The following is a 13,775-nucleotide window of genomic DNA, read 5'->3' as shown; positions in this document are numbered from 1 at the left end:
CATATAAATAACAGGATGTGGAGATGTAAACAAGGTAGAAACTTGATGTTCACTGAAGGAGATCAATAAATATATTCTTAGATTAATTAAAAGGAGTACATTTCTAAATTAAAACAGATAGACACTCATGTCCACTGTGGCTGTGCTGTGATGATGCTCAGGTGGATAATGTCATTAAAGAGATGATGATGATTCATGGTTATATCTAACTTTGCTAAAACATTTTCAGGGAAGACATTAGAATACATTGTTTTCCTCATAAAAACAGTTTAAATGGCATTTTCACATTGATGTGGCCTTGTAGAGGAAACCTATCTGGAAAATGTAGCTGCTTGCATTGACTCAGTGAGTCCTGTAGAGGGCAGTGTGTGACTGCAGCCTCCCATCACTGTTCCTCCACTGGACTCTGGCTTCACTACAGATCTGTGCACTTGTTGGGGATGTGTTATGTATTCCTGTTGTTTAGGGTTATACAATTATACAAAACTACATAAATGAAATATTATTTTATATTCTTTTTATTCAAAACCGTTTGGAAGCTAAAGGCTAGACACAACCAGACACTTCATTATCAACGTTATCAACATTGTGTTATTCACACAATATAATATTCAAATATTAAAGAATATTTTTTTTATTTGTAGAACTTTTATCATTTATGTCCTGCAGGATCCAGGTTTTTATCTGGCATCCCTTATTTTCTAACAACAACAGATCAAATCTCGCAGTATTTCCCTCTTGTTCCTGCAACGTTTCTTCATAGAGAAGGTTTTTGCTGCAAGGAGCACGCACACGCACACGCCCTTGTGTAAACTTTACTCCCTCCCTGATTGGTGGAGTCACGGTCAGCGAGGGTGGGGCAAAGTCGTGGTTAATTAGCATACCTATCCAGCCCCATAAATGCGGCCGCAGCCTCACCTGACGCTCTGAGGAGCATCTAACACACAGAGGAAGAGGGGGGTCTCCTGCCGTGGTGCTGTCACAACAGTCAGTCACAGTGGAGGTAAAACTCAGACAGACTAGAAAAAGTAAGTTCAGGCAAGTTCTCTCACCTCACTGGTCCGCTCACAGGTCCGCTCACCGTCTGCGGTCTGTGCGTAAAAGCGCACAGCCAAACCAGACCTTTAGGCTCTTCCAGGAGGACTTCTTTTCCCCCCCTCTTCCTCCTCCTTCCGGCTCTGCTGTGGTTTGAGGCTCTCTCCTCGACCGGTTTTTGCTCTCTTACGCCCGGTTCTGCTGAGTTGTGACCGGTTCGACCCAGAGCTCCGGGTCACCCATGAGGCTGGAGGCCGCAGCCAGGATGGATCTGTTCAGGAAGCTGTGGAAGGCGAGGAAGCTGATCCTCGTGGTGTTCATCCCGCTGTCCCTGCTGCCCTTACCGCTCATCCACCCCACCAGCGTGAGTAAAAGAAAACAAAAAGAGTGTATTATAATGCAGCTTGTACAGTTCTGAACAATGTGACAGAAGGACTAGTGTCGCCTATTAGAAGCTATGAAGGGAAATTACGCACAAAGCATGATCATTTAAACCAGGTTTGACTGATTCAGTGGAGAACAGGAACAGTTTAATGTGTCAGACAGTGACAAGTCTGAATAAGGTCACACAGATACACTTCTCTCACCACACAAATGTGGTTAACGTTACATTTTCTAAGACAAAACCGCAAAAATGCCTCCTAAGTACCATAAAACTAATAATAATATAACTGGTGATAAAAATACCAATGTATACAAGAAAGCCATACAAATTACACACACATTGTGAGTTACAAAAATATGCTCTAACTTAGGTTGTTTAATATATTAGTGAATGACAGTATTGAATTTCAGTAAATACCTAGTAAATATCCGGTAGTGATGTGCTGATGCTCCTCCTGGTTGCTGCTGATGGTCACAGTGTCCTGATGGGATTATAGTGTGTGTCACTGTGTGTGTGTGTGAGTGAGAGAGACAGAGAGACAAAGAATCAATCAAAAGGCACAGTGTCTTCTGTTTTGATGAATGCTTGTCCTGATCATCAGCTGAGCCCTGTGTGTGGAGAGGAGATGTCGCGACATGTTGATGAGATGGAGATAAGAAGCACAGAGGAGCAGATCAAAGAGAGAGAGAGAGAGAGAGAGAGAGAGAGAGAACAGTCTGATTAGGCTTCTGTTTATTCCTATTTTTACGTGAAAAATTAGGAGAGATTTGTTGTTCTGTCTTGTTTTTTCCCCCTACATGTCCTCAGACTAGTGAAATTGCACTAACGACAAACTGATTGTGTCAGTCTGAAGTCAATCTGTTCAGGATTTTTACTTTAAAAATAAATGTTAAGTTTCCAAGGCACTGAATAGCTGCAGTCTGTGAGGCTGAATCACATGTTGAGTGAAGTGTGGTTGCATTAAGGTACTGTAGCTGTAATGTGTCTGTATGACTCACTAAATTTATATAAATTAACATTAACTTGACGGTTGATTAAATATATAGTTGCAAATCAGCGAGTTAGTAAATCTGTTGCGTGAAACTCTCAGATTGTTTGATTTTGGATTGGACTGAGGCTCAGAGTAGGACTGAAACATTTGGGGAGAATATCTTTTTGTTTTCTGGCAGAACTTGTGATGTAATTTGTGATATAATATTTTAAAGCCCAGCTTCACTGTGTCATAGATTTAAAACATGTGACTGCCACATGAGACACTATCAGAAGTGACTGTCAGACAAGGAGGAAGGCAGGAATTTGTAAAAACATTGACAACATGGGATTTTCTAAATTCCATACCAGATTCCATGATGTCTATATTTCTGTCTATATTATGTGCTGAGAATTGACAAGATTAACATTTCTGGCTTCAGAAACTTGTGTGACAGTGATGAGAAGCAGACAAACAAATCAAACTTCAAAATGTCTTTTCAGAATGTTTTTACATATTTGATATTCGTCTCTAATCCAAGTGGTTTGCATGAGCTCTAGTTTGCAATCAAGTCCCAGTGCTTTGCAGTGATTTTACTGAAAAATGAACACGTCTTCAATCTTCAGGAAATTTTAGAAGTTTTCTGTTAAACCAGTTTTCAAGTTTTGAGTCTTTTTCCTGACAGAAGCTGGAATGAGTTACTGTGGTATAGGCTGTTGTATTTAACTCCAGTGGTTGATATTTTCACAAAGCATAAACTTTTATTTATTTATTTATTTATTTATTTATTTACAAGAAGTACAAGGATTTGGGAATGTAAATGCAATCAGACAAAGGGTTGCAAATTTTCACAAACTGCTGAGTATGTATTTGTTCGAGAATCTGAGCACTGTGGCTTAAAGGTAACAATAGTTTCTGAGAGACACAAACTGGAGAAAAGTCCAGATTTGCATCACAAAAAAAATCCTGTTTGTCCATGAATTTGTTGCGTCTGCACTGAAATAAACCCGCTGTAGCCCAGTTCAGCAAAGATAAATGCAGGGATAATCAACATCTTATTTATTTTCCAGTCATCCTGAATTGAGCGCCTTTGCCAAAGTGGCGAAAAGTGATTCTAGATTTAAACTTATTAAAATAAACAGCAACACCTGGCAGGCGTGTTGGTTCATGGATCATGTTCTGATGCATAATAATGCAGCCATTACCACACAACCGTGTCATTTTCCAGCACCTGCTAAGTAAACGGCATGCCATAATCTGTCACATGTGTTTGTGTTTCTTAAAACATCATTAATATTCAAAAGAACTGCCATGTCCTCACAAGTGGTGCATTAGCCAATCAGAGCGGTCGCCCAGGAGCCTTGCTGTTATGTCAGTGGTGCTGCATGTTTGGCATGAGTAAGTGGCGCAGGATGAGGCCAAGAAAAAACAAAAGAACAAAAACTTCACTACAAAGCAATTAAGTTACATAATCAACCTACCACCACGCTGGATTTTGGGCCCCACGTGGCTTCCTTACAACACCAGAGCCCCCAGACTGCGTCAGGAATGTGACAGGGGTTCACAGTGACAGTGTGTGTGCGTGTGTTTGGAGCGGTACTGTGTTCAGCTGCAGCAGAACAGAACATCTGTAGGATGCAGTCAGGCCAGGTCAGACACAGAGAACAGATGAGACGTCAGTGGCAGATATGCAGAGCGTTCATCGGGGTCGTGCACGTGCCGCTTCACAGCTTCATACAGATGATGACTTGATGGGTCCAGTATGTATAGATACATGGAGATGCTCCATAGGATGCTACATTACAGTATATTTAATTTATACCTTCCTTGGATTGACCACTAGAGCATGACTAATACTGAAGTAAATGTTAGATACTAGACCTATAAAGTTAACAGGGAGCAAAATAGATATATTGGCCCATGTTTTTTTTTTTTTGTTTTGTTTGTTTTGTTTGGGGAAAGACAGAGTTGTATTAAAGAGAGTAAGTGATGGAGTCATTTTGTTATAGTTATTATATAGTCAATTTGTTATAATGTGAGATCGTGGGACTCTGTATGCATAGCACGTGTCTTTGGGTACATTTTGCACGTCACCTCTACACGTTAAGATCTTTGCATATCATTTTATAGCATTAAAATAAAAATGGTTTTGGTTTTCACAGAAAGAAGGTAATTTTTTTGCTACTACATGGGGTGCAATGAGACAAATGAGTTAATGATTTACAGTGAGGACACCGCTTGGCTCTGCACCACCATCTGCTCAGTTGTGATACGTACTCTGCTACATGCGCTGCAGACAGACTACAAGGATTGTTAGCAATGGAGTCAGAGCTGCTCTGCTGGACAAACTGTGTGTTGACAGATTTTAAATTACTCCAAGCACCTACTCCTGTATCATGTTATATACATAAAGAAGGTTTTATATTGGACAGCATACTGATGTATACATGATTGACCAGTACCGACCAATGACATTGATATATCGGTCAAATTCTGTTGGCTGCTGTGGTTAAAGCTGAAGCATCTCGTCTACTGTTGGATTGGCTTAAAGTCATTTTTGTGTCAATATTTGAGGATCTCTGACTCCTCCTCTAGTGCCACCATGTGGTTGACATTTGTGTTTTTTTTTAGCACAATGTCTTGTCATCTGGATGGTTGCCTTGAACTTCAGGACAACCATGATGAAGAGTCATGATTCTGGTGGTCAGGTCAAAATTTAAACATCATTACTCTGGTTTATGACTAAATACCTGCAACATGTTCCCATCAGCCTCACCTTTACTGTGTGCTAAGTGCAGTAATTAGCTTCTCAACCTCACAAGCACGGCTGTAGTCTTCATACATAACCATCATGGTGCCTTTAAAGTATTTGTTGAGGAGAGCATTATAAAATAGGCATTCGTAGTCGAGTGGATGAGTTTATGTGTGGGTGTTTCAGTGCTGGACCTTTTCCCCCTCACTGTGCTCAATTTACATTTAAATGTAAGATCTCAATGTGCTTTATTTGTGCATTACAATGATATTTGTATTTCCAAAGCATGAAAAATGAAAAAGAAATCCTGGTTGTGATACCAACAGGTTGTATAGTTTTAAATATATTTGTTAGAAAAACACAAACCTTTAGGAATATCACTGCAGCTCCCTTTGTGTTCATTTTAACATTACACATGCAGTACTTTAAGCAGTGTATACAGCACTGTATGGCAATAAAGAAAGGTGATTGTAGGTCTACAGGGGGTTTGTTATTTGCATGTTTTGCCATATGGTACACACTGAACTGCTGCTCTTACAAAAGGGAGTTTTTCATCAAGCGTGACTGTTTGATGTCCAGGTTGCCATGGCTACAGATGATATAATTTTGGGATCTACTTGAGTTTCTATTTGTAAAGTTGGTTTTGTATTGGTCTGTCTGCATGGATACAATGCAGATCGTGTGTGTGTGTGTGTGTGTGTGTGTGTGTGAGTAGTATCTGTGAGGCCTGCTGCTGATTAGTTCTGTGAACACTGATTTCATCTGGGATCTAATCTTCTTCTCTGAAGTCGTCACTAAATATCAATCATGTCCATTTCCTAAGCTGCTCACGGCCAACAGTCAGCTGATGAGGAAATCAATGAGTTTCTGCTGTGACAGAGAGGTTCAGACAGAAACCGGCCCGTCAGCTGTAGAGCTCTGAGGAGAACTGCCCTTTCATCTGAATAAGGTTTTTAAGCCACAGAGATTTACTTAACGCCACATCTGGCTTGAAGAACTGTCTTGTGTGTCGGAGCTGAAGGGGAACTGCTGCATAACGTTACATAAAGATCCCACTGATGAACAAATGCACTGTTGCTAATCTAATTTAAGGGTCTTTAGTGGCCTGGTTGATGATTGTATTGCATAAATCGTCACTTTTTATGAAGAGAAACAGGGAAATGGGGCCCTCTAGTAGTTGGTGTTACTTTAGGATGCTGTGATCATACAAGTTGTCTGACTATAATATACATTTGTCAGTTTCTATTGTATGATATCGGAGCTGCAGTTCCTCAATAGTTTGATCAATAAACTACATTTTTCTAATGTGTGGATACAATAGAAAAGTTTATGTTTTGTCAGTAAAAAAAGGGAAAGTCAGAGGAAAGATGTGTTTTTTTCCACAAAGGTCCACAACAGCTTGGACTTCTTAACCTTCCCCAGTTTGAATGGAGTGCAGCCTGCTGAGACACACACACACACAATATCACACACTAACAACGTCAATTTCACCTCCGGCAATCCGGCATCACATTTTTTTCCAGCCTTCGGAAAAATCAACTGAACTTTTGCCCACATTTAAAAAAAGAATCGTCACAAATTTAATGCCCGTAATGGATTCACTGGTCCCTTCATGCTGCACTTTCATGTGTTTTTCTTAAAATACATTGTGAACAGCCCCCCAAGGAAACCCTTACAAGAAGCAGATTTACACATGTAGTCTAAGTTTAGTTGTCTGTCTACATGCTGTGGTTTCTGTTTTAGATCAAACTAATTCTAGGAATGTGACCTGTTTAAGGCTTCCCTCCATCACAACACCAGCCTGTATTGACTTGTACTCTTTGACACGTCTCAGTATAAAGTCTGATTAGGTTGCAGCACATTAGCTTTGACTTGCAAGACCAGAAAAAAATGAAGATAAACGTTTGAGGATCGGGCTGAATGTGCATTCTTTCTGTAGCGACTGTCCTCTGATGAACTGAAATCAATAATCAATGATCAGAGACTGCTGATTTGTCTCTTTTTATCAGCCCATTTCTTGTAATGCCTCTCTTTCCCTCTTCACATTCTTGTCAGTGTGATCGGCAGGTCAACAGTCAAACCTTCCTGCTTCACTTTAATCCCGTTATGAGACGGACTCCTTGTGTTTCCTCAGACAGATGCTAGAAGGACACTGGTGGAGTTGCTGCTGCAGAAAGCTGATTTGTGTTCTGAAGGGATTTAAATTGTCACATTTTTGTTGGCGAGGCCGTCTTTGATTATGAACCCAAACACCTTATTCTGTTCTCAGCTTGATCCTAATGCCTCTCTCCTCCTGCCAAGTTAAATCTACAGGACAGCATCCAAGCAGGAGGCTGTGGCTGCAGAGTGACAACCTGGCCTGAGAAAGCCAAAGCACAGCTACATTTTATACCTTGATTAAACTTTCAGTCACTTCTGCACACCAGTAGTGGAAAATAACAAAATACATTTAGTCAAGTACTGTACATCTGTACCATTCTGGGGTACTTGCACTTCAGTTGAGTATTTCTAATTTATGCTACCCTTCAGAGAGAAATATTGTACTTTCTGCTGCACTACATTTATCAAACAGCTTTAATTAGTTTAAGGCAAATATTTTACACACTGGACACACTTTATGTGCTAAGAATAAACCAATGGTTTCTAAACATCTTGGTCACATTTCAAATGTCTAGAAGGATTTTTCCCTTAAAACTTCCCACATGGCTTCCTTTCAGTTGTTCTAATGATCCAATATGTCACCAAAAATCAGAGAATCATGAAATCGTCCAAAAATTGAAAACAGATGAGTGAATCAGAACTTTGTCTTTTCTTTATTCCTCTCTCGATGATCATGTGTTTATCTGTTACATTGACCTGCTGTCCCTGTTATAAAAAACTGTTTCTGCATTATGTTGCAGATGTTTGCAAATTATTTAATTATCATTTTCTTCTATGTGATTTTATATTAATCTGGTTTATACGGTGGCCCAGAAGTGTCACAACAAAACAAAAGCCACAACGCAACACAATAAGCCACAACACTACAAAATTAGCCGCAACACAACACAACAGCTGCAACGGAGGTTGTTTTTTTTGTCCGGAAGTTATACTGTGAAGTGCGCAACCACACGAAGTGGGCAGAAGCTGGAAACAACTCGAGAAGTAAGTAAAATTCTGATGACAAATAGTGTCCATTAATCTTGGTATATGCGCTATTAGTAAACATTATTTACTATCAATATTTTACTTACTTCTCGAGTTGTTTCCAACAATCTCCAGCTTCTGCCCACTTTGTGTGGCGTTGCGCACTTCACAGAATAACTTCCGGGTAAAAAAAAAAAAAAACGACTTCCGTTGCAGCCGTTGTGTTGTGTTGCGGCTTATTTTGTAGTGTTGTGGTTAATTTGGTTGTGTTGTGGTTAATTTGGTTGTGTTGTGGTTAATTTGGTTGTGTTGTGGTTAATTCTGTAGTGTTGTGGTTAATTCTGTAGTGTTGTGGTTAATTTGGTTGTGTTGTGGTTAATTCTGTAGTGTTGTGGCTTTTGTTTTGTTGTGACACTTCTGGGCCACCGTAGGTTTAAATATGTAGATTTACTCACCATAGCTTAGCCTCCCTGTCTGATCAGACCGAGGACGCTGATTTGAGTGAGAAAGCATTTACTGTCTGGTCTGGAATTTTGCATTTCTATGTAACAAGCGCCGACAAATGACAAAGAAAAAGTTTACAGATTTTGAGTCCTTTCAGAGACAGAAGGCAGAGTTGCAGTATGTTTTTTGGTTTCATATTCTGGATAGGTCTAGCTGTCAAAGGGTTTTTGATATGAGTGCATTTGTGAATTTAAAAAACAGATAACAAAGAATTGATCTGTCACACAAACACTTATGAGCTATATTGATGCAGATCCCTTAGATTTTTGTTTTAATTATGACCAAGATGCAGACTGATATGGATGTTTTGTAATAAAAATAGTGGAAAATGTAAATGTAAAGTAGACTCTTAAATGCAGGAGAAAGAAGAAAATCCCTTCTTACAGCTGTTTCAGCCCCTGACATTAGCTTGAAAAATATTTGACCACTCACCCATGCAAATTTTCTTCCGTTGCGATGTGTTTGAGGATTTTCTGGCATCTTCTGCTTGTTTCCAATCCCCAAAAACATTTCAAAGAGACTTCAATGTAGCCAAAAGATCATATGATGATCTTTTAGGGCATAATTACCATCCGCGATCTCAATGACATATTTTCCACAGATTTATTTGAACTCGTGATCACATGATTAGTTGTGAATACGACTGCCCGGATACGAAACATGTAACTTCAACCCCAGGCTAAAGGCCCAACTCACACATATCTGCTTCCTGCTGAGTTCATTGCAAAAATTATTAGTTACAAAACAAGTTTTTGAGGAATTCCACGGTGGATCTGTTAGATTTCTGGACAGATTGCTTCACATTATCTTCAAGCAGCCTTTGATATTATGCAGGATTCATAGTTGAATCATTGACTACAAGCATCCTGGTGCCTGAGGCTGCAAAGCTTCAGCTGGTCTGAAGTTCTTCTCCTGACAGCTGTCTCTGCATCAAACTGTGGCCAAACAGCTTGATCTTTGATTTGCCCATCCAGAGCACATCATTCCTAAACACCTGGAAAAGCAAAGGCTTTTTCCTGGCATGCCTCTCATGCAGACCAGATGTGTGCGATCACTTTCTGATTGTAGACGCAACACCCTCTTTTTTGTAGGCCTTAGACCTTAGCCTGATGACACCACTCACTTCAATAGCAACGACAACAGCAGACCCTGGATGTTAGAGGTTTGACTAAGACAGGTTCCACCTTTCACTCCTAAAGGAGGTTCTAACTACTGACACCCAATCTGGAAACCCCAGACTGTAATATTATGGATTTGAATTTGTAATAAATGTACTTACTTTTTCCATGTGACTGGTCCACCCATCCCTCCATCCATCCATCCATCCATCCATCCATCCATCCATCCATCCATCCATCCATCCATCCACCCATCCATCCGTCCCTCCGTCCACCCATCCATCCGTCCCTCCGTCCATCCATCCATCCATCCATCCATCCATCCATCCATCCATCCATCTATCCATCCATCCATCCATCCATCCATCCATCCATCTATCTATCTATCTATCTATCTATCCATCTATCCATCCATCCATCCATCCATCCATCCATCCATCCATCCATTCATCCATCCAAATGTCAATTTTAGGTGTCCTTTGTTCAAGTATACCACCGTTATCTATAGGCACTGTTTCAAAGAGGATTAAGTGCTTGTCTGAAGATGTTGAAAAAATCTGCTGTTTCCTTAAAATGTACTTATTTTTTGACATGACTGTACGATTTGGATCTAGTTTTTCCTGTATATTTCTGAGAGCATGAAGGGATTTATTTACTCTTGTGGCTTTTTATGAAATAAAGGTCATGATTTACTCACATTTTCATTTCTCATGACTGCAACAAATCCTACGAAACTTGTAACATAAGTTAAACAGTACTCAGCAGAGATGGGTCATGGTAAGCTGGTGATTTATAGCGTAACTGATTCCTGCAACAGTCCATGATTTGAATGGCTGTGAGGTCTCAACAAGTCTAAACAAGCTGGAGGCCTGTGGCTAATTCTCCCCCCTCTGGGTTTATTAATTTGAGATTAACTGACCTGTTACTGGCAAGATGCTACACTGAATGTTCTTCTTACGTAAAAGTACTACAGGCTCACGCAGCATGAAGCAATGGCGGGAACTGCTTACGTCTAATACTGATGTGGGGGGTACTACTAAACAAAACACTGTCCAAGTCTTATATCAAAAGCCTTTGTTAAAAACATTTGTAGTAGTGCTGTGTGTACCTCTGACAGGACAGACACATCCAGGCTTTATTCAGACTGAAACTATCCTGGCATGAAACTTGCGAATTAGGGATTTCTGTTTTTCTGCCATGTGGGTGTCAGCTCTGGTTAATGAAGGTTAATGAAACTCATTTTCATAAGGTCTTAGCAAATGTCATGAGGTTCCTCTTTAGTTCAGCTGCTGTTGCGACAGAGCGGTTGGAGAGGCTGGTATGTCGATATTATATAACCATAACCAGATTAATGCGACATCAGTGTGAGTGTGTGTGCAGCCCACTTGTATTCTAAGCACACAGGATAAACTCACGACTATGACTAAAATTAGTAAAACGTTATTTATGTGTGCACACATGGATGTCTGTGGAAACTCAGTGTTATTGTTGTTGTTAAGCTCATAAGGTTGACACAGTTATTATTAAGGCCTGTATTTAAACATGCATTATGTTTGTGTGTTAAGTCTAAGAAGGTTTGTGTTTTCTTGGTTGCAGGAGGCATGCTGTGCGTACGTGTTGATGGTGACGGCGGTCTACTGGGTGTCCGAGGCGGTTCCTTTGGGTGCTGCTGCTCTGGTGCCAGCCTTCCTCTACCCGCTCTTTGGAGTCCTCAAGTCCAGCGAGGTGAGTCTGTCCGTCTGTTTGGAGTTTCAGTTCTTAGAGGCTGAAATAATCTCCATTGGGTTTGTGAATTCAGAAGCTAGCGCTAACAAAGCTAATTCAGTGCAACACTTCCACTGGGATAAGTGTCATGTAGCCGACACTTTATTTTTTTCCATTTATTTACTAATTTTGTCCCCGAACAATGTTCATATTGTGTTTCCGACCTATTAGCATAGATAGCATTGTTAGCATTGTTAGCACACTGCATTTAATGTTTGTTAAATGTGGCTCAGTCTCTCACATTAGCAACATTAGCTAACATAAATTAGCCAGTGTTTTTCCAGACCAGACAAATTAAAGTTCAGTATTCACTGTTCTTGTTGCTCTGCTTTTGTTTCCACAAACTTTTTTATTATCTTTTAATTTTTAAAAGTATTTTCTCTACAAAATGCTTTGGAAAATGCTGCAATGAGTCTTTTTCTATAAGAAATTAAACCTTTACATCAAGTACATGTGAGTTCAGTGAATTATTCTGAGGGCTATACCATGAGCTATTTATTTTTTAACTGAGAATATTTTTTTGTTTGTTTTGACATTTTGGAAAATTAAGTCTGCAGAATCAGCTCCTAGAAGTTCTCATTTGGTAACTTCCAATAGATGTACAGATAGGTGTCACCTGAAGAAATTTTCTAACGTGATGGTTTCCCTTCAAGTTTTGAGAGTATAAGAATATTTTTTATAATTTCTGAGCACATTTGTGTGTTTATTTGTAATATACATGGGAAGTGATGTTCTTGTGAAGTCATGCTGAATCAAAACTGTATGTCTCATGTGTGTTGGTCAAAATTTAACACTAGTCGTGGGTCGGTAAGTGGTTCTGTCCTCTCCACTAATATCCCATGTCTGTCTCCAACAACTAAATCATTTTCTACATTCCAAATCAAAAAAGGAAAACAGGCCAGTTGAGCAGAAAACCATCCAGTAGTACCTCTGATTAGAAAATAAAAGAAGCAGTTGTTATTTAGGGCAGGCGGTGAACTGCGTAGGGCTTAACAACAATGTCGATAAACAGCGGGGGTTTTAACATGTGGTACAGTTCTGGTAGTAAGAGTCAGCTGATCAGATTGCTGTATATGCGGATATACAGTAAATCCAACGTGTGAAAGGACTTTCTGTGCTCTAAGTATATTTCAAGAATTCGGGTCTGCTTGCATGTTTCTGTGTGCTTTGAAGTATTTCAAAGGTTTTTTGGATGCATACAGGATTTCATGATGGTGATACTTGTCCTGTTACGTGTTGACCTGAACACACGTGCCACACGCAGCGTCTCACACGTCCATTAACACCACGTCATGCTGTAACTGTGTTGCTCCACCCTGGTGTGATTTGATTGGATTTACTCCCCTTTTTCATTCCATTAACACAATTCCCTCTCTAATAAACTCAATTTCCTCGTCTTTACTTTTGTTTTTTTTAATTAGCATTACATAAAAAGTGAGCTGTATGCCTCATGTGATCGAATCGCGTTGACAAACAGTGACAAAGCTGCCTGCTAACACCGCTGTAAGCCGCTTGCGCTGGTGGCCCATAAATATGCCAGCAGAGAGCTTTATGCAACAGTCTATTATGGTTTTCTCACTTTCTCCCCAAACTCTCAGATTTTTTTTTCCAGTGCATGCTTTAATGCTGCTAGTTTACAGCGTAGGTTCAATCTTTGTGCCCCGCCACTCTAGAGTTAAACGTAACAGGAACGATACAAACCGTTTAATCTGATTAAAATTTTCCATACAGTATCCTAATTTTAAAAATCAAGTCTTTTAAGTTTTTCTTGAGCTCCAAAAAAAAGCTGACACATTGAAATTGATTAGATAGGACTGAAATTTGGATTATTGGCTGTGAATCTAACTTACTGCTGATTAACTGCGTTTCAAAATGAGCATCATTAACTAAGATGCTAAAGAATTAAAAGCTGTAAGGGATAGTCTGCATGTGCAGCAGTTACTCTGTGTTTGTTAAACCAGTCTCGCCGCTACGCTTTACATGAGTCAGCGCTGAGAATTTCAGTATTTTAATCCTTTCCTCGACTTATACTCATTACCAGTCTGCAGCTCCTTTAGATGGGATAAGAATGAAAGTGTTCTCTGTGAAGCAGGTGTTAGTTCCTGGACATATTCCTGCATC

At 39.8% G+C, this 13,775-nt stretch overlaps 1 protein-coding gene across 1 annotated transcript in view; it reads left to right on the top strand.

The window, feature by feature from the left end:
* The first annotated feature begins 1,276 nt into the window (after positions 1-1,276).
* slc13a4 (solute carrier family 13 member 4) overlaps positions 1,277-13,775 on the top strand; it is a 28,317-nt gene continuing 15,818 nt past the window's right edge. The window contains exons 1-2 of the mRNA XM_008297670.1: positions 1,277-1,399; positions 11,487-11,615. Of these exons, the coding sequence (XP_008295892.1) occupies positions 1,277-1,399; positions 11,487-11,615 (252 nt within the window). The remainder of the gene's footprint in view (positions 1,400-11,486; positions 11,616-13,775) is intronic.

This window comes from Stegastes partitus, unplaced genomic scaffold (assembly GCF_000690725.1).
Source record: "Stegastes partitus isolate 25-593 unplaced genomic scaffold, Stegastes_partitus-1.0.2 Scaffold1234, whole genome shotgun sequence".
NCBI classification, from domain to species: Eukaryota; Metazoa; Chordata; class Actinopteri; family Pomacentridae; genus Stegastes; species Stegastes partitus.
This window is presented reverse-complemented; position numbering and strand designations above follow the sequence as displayed.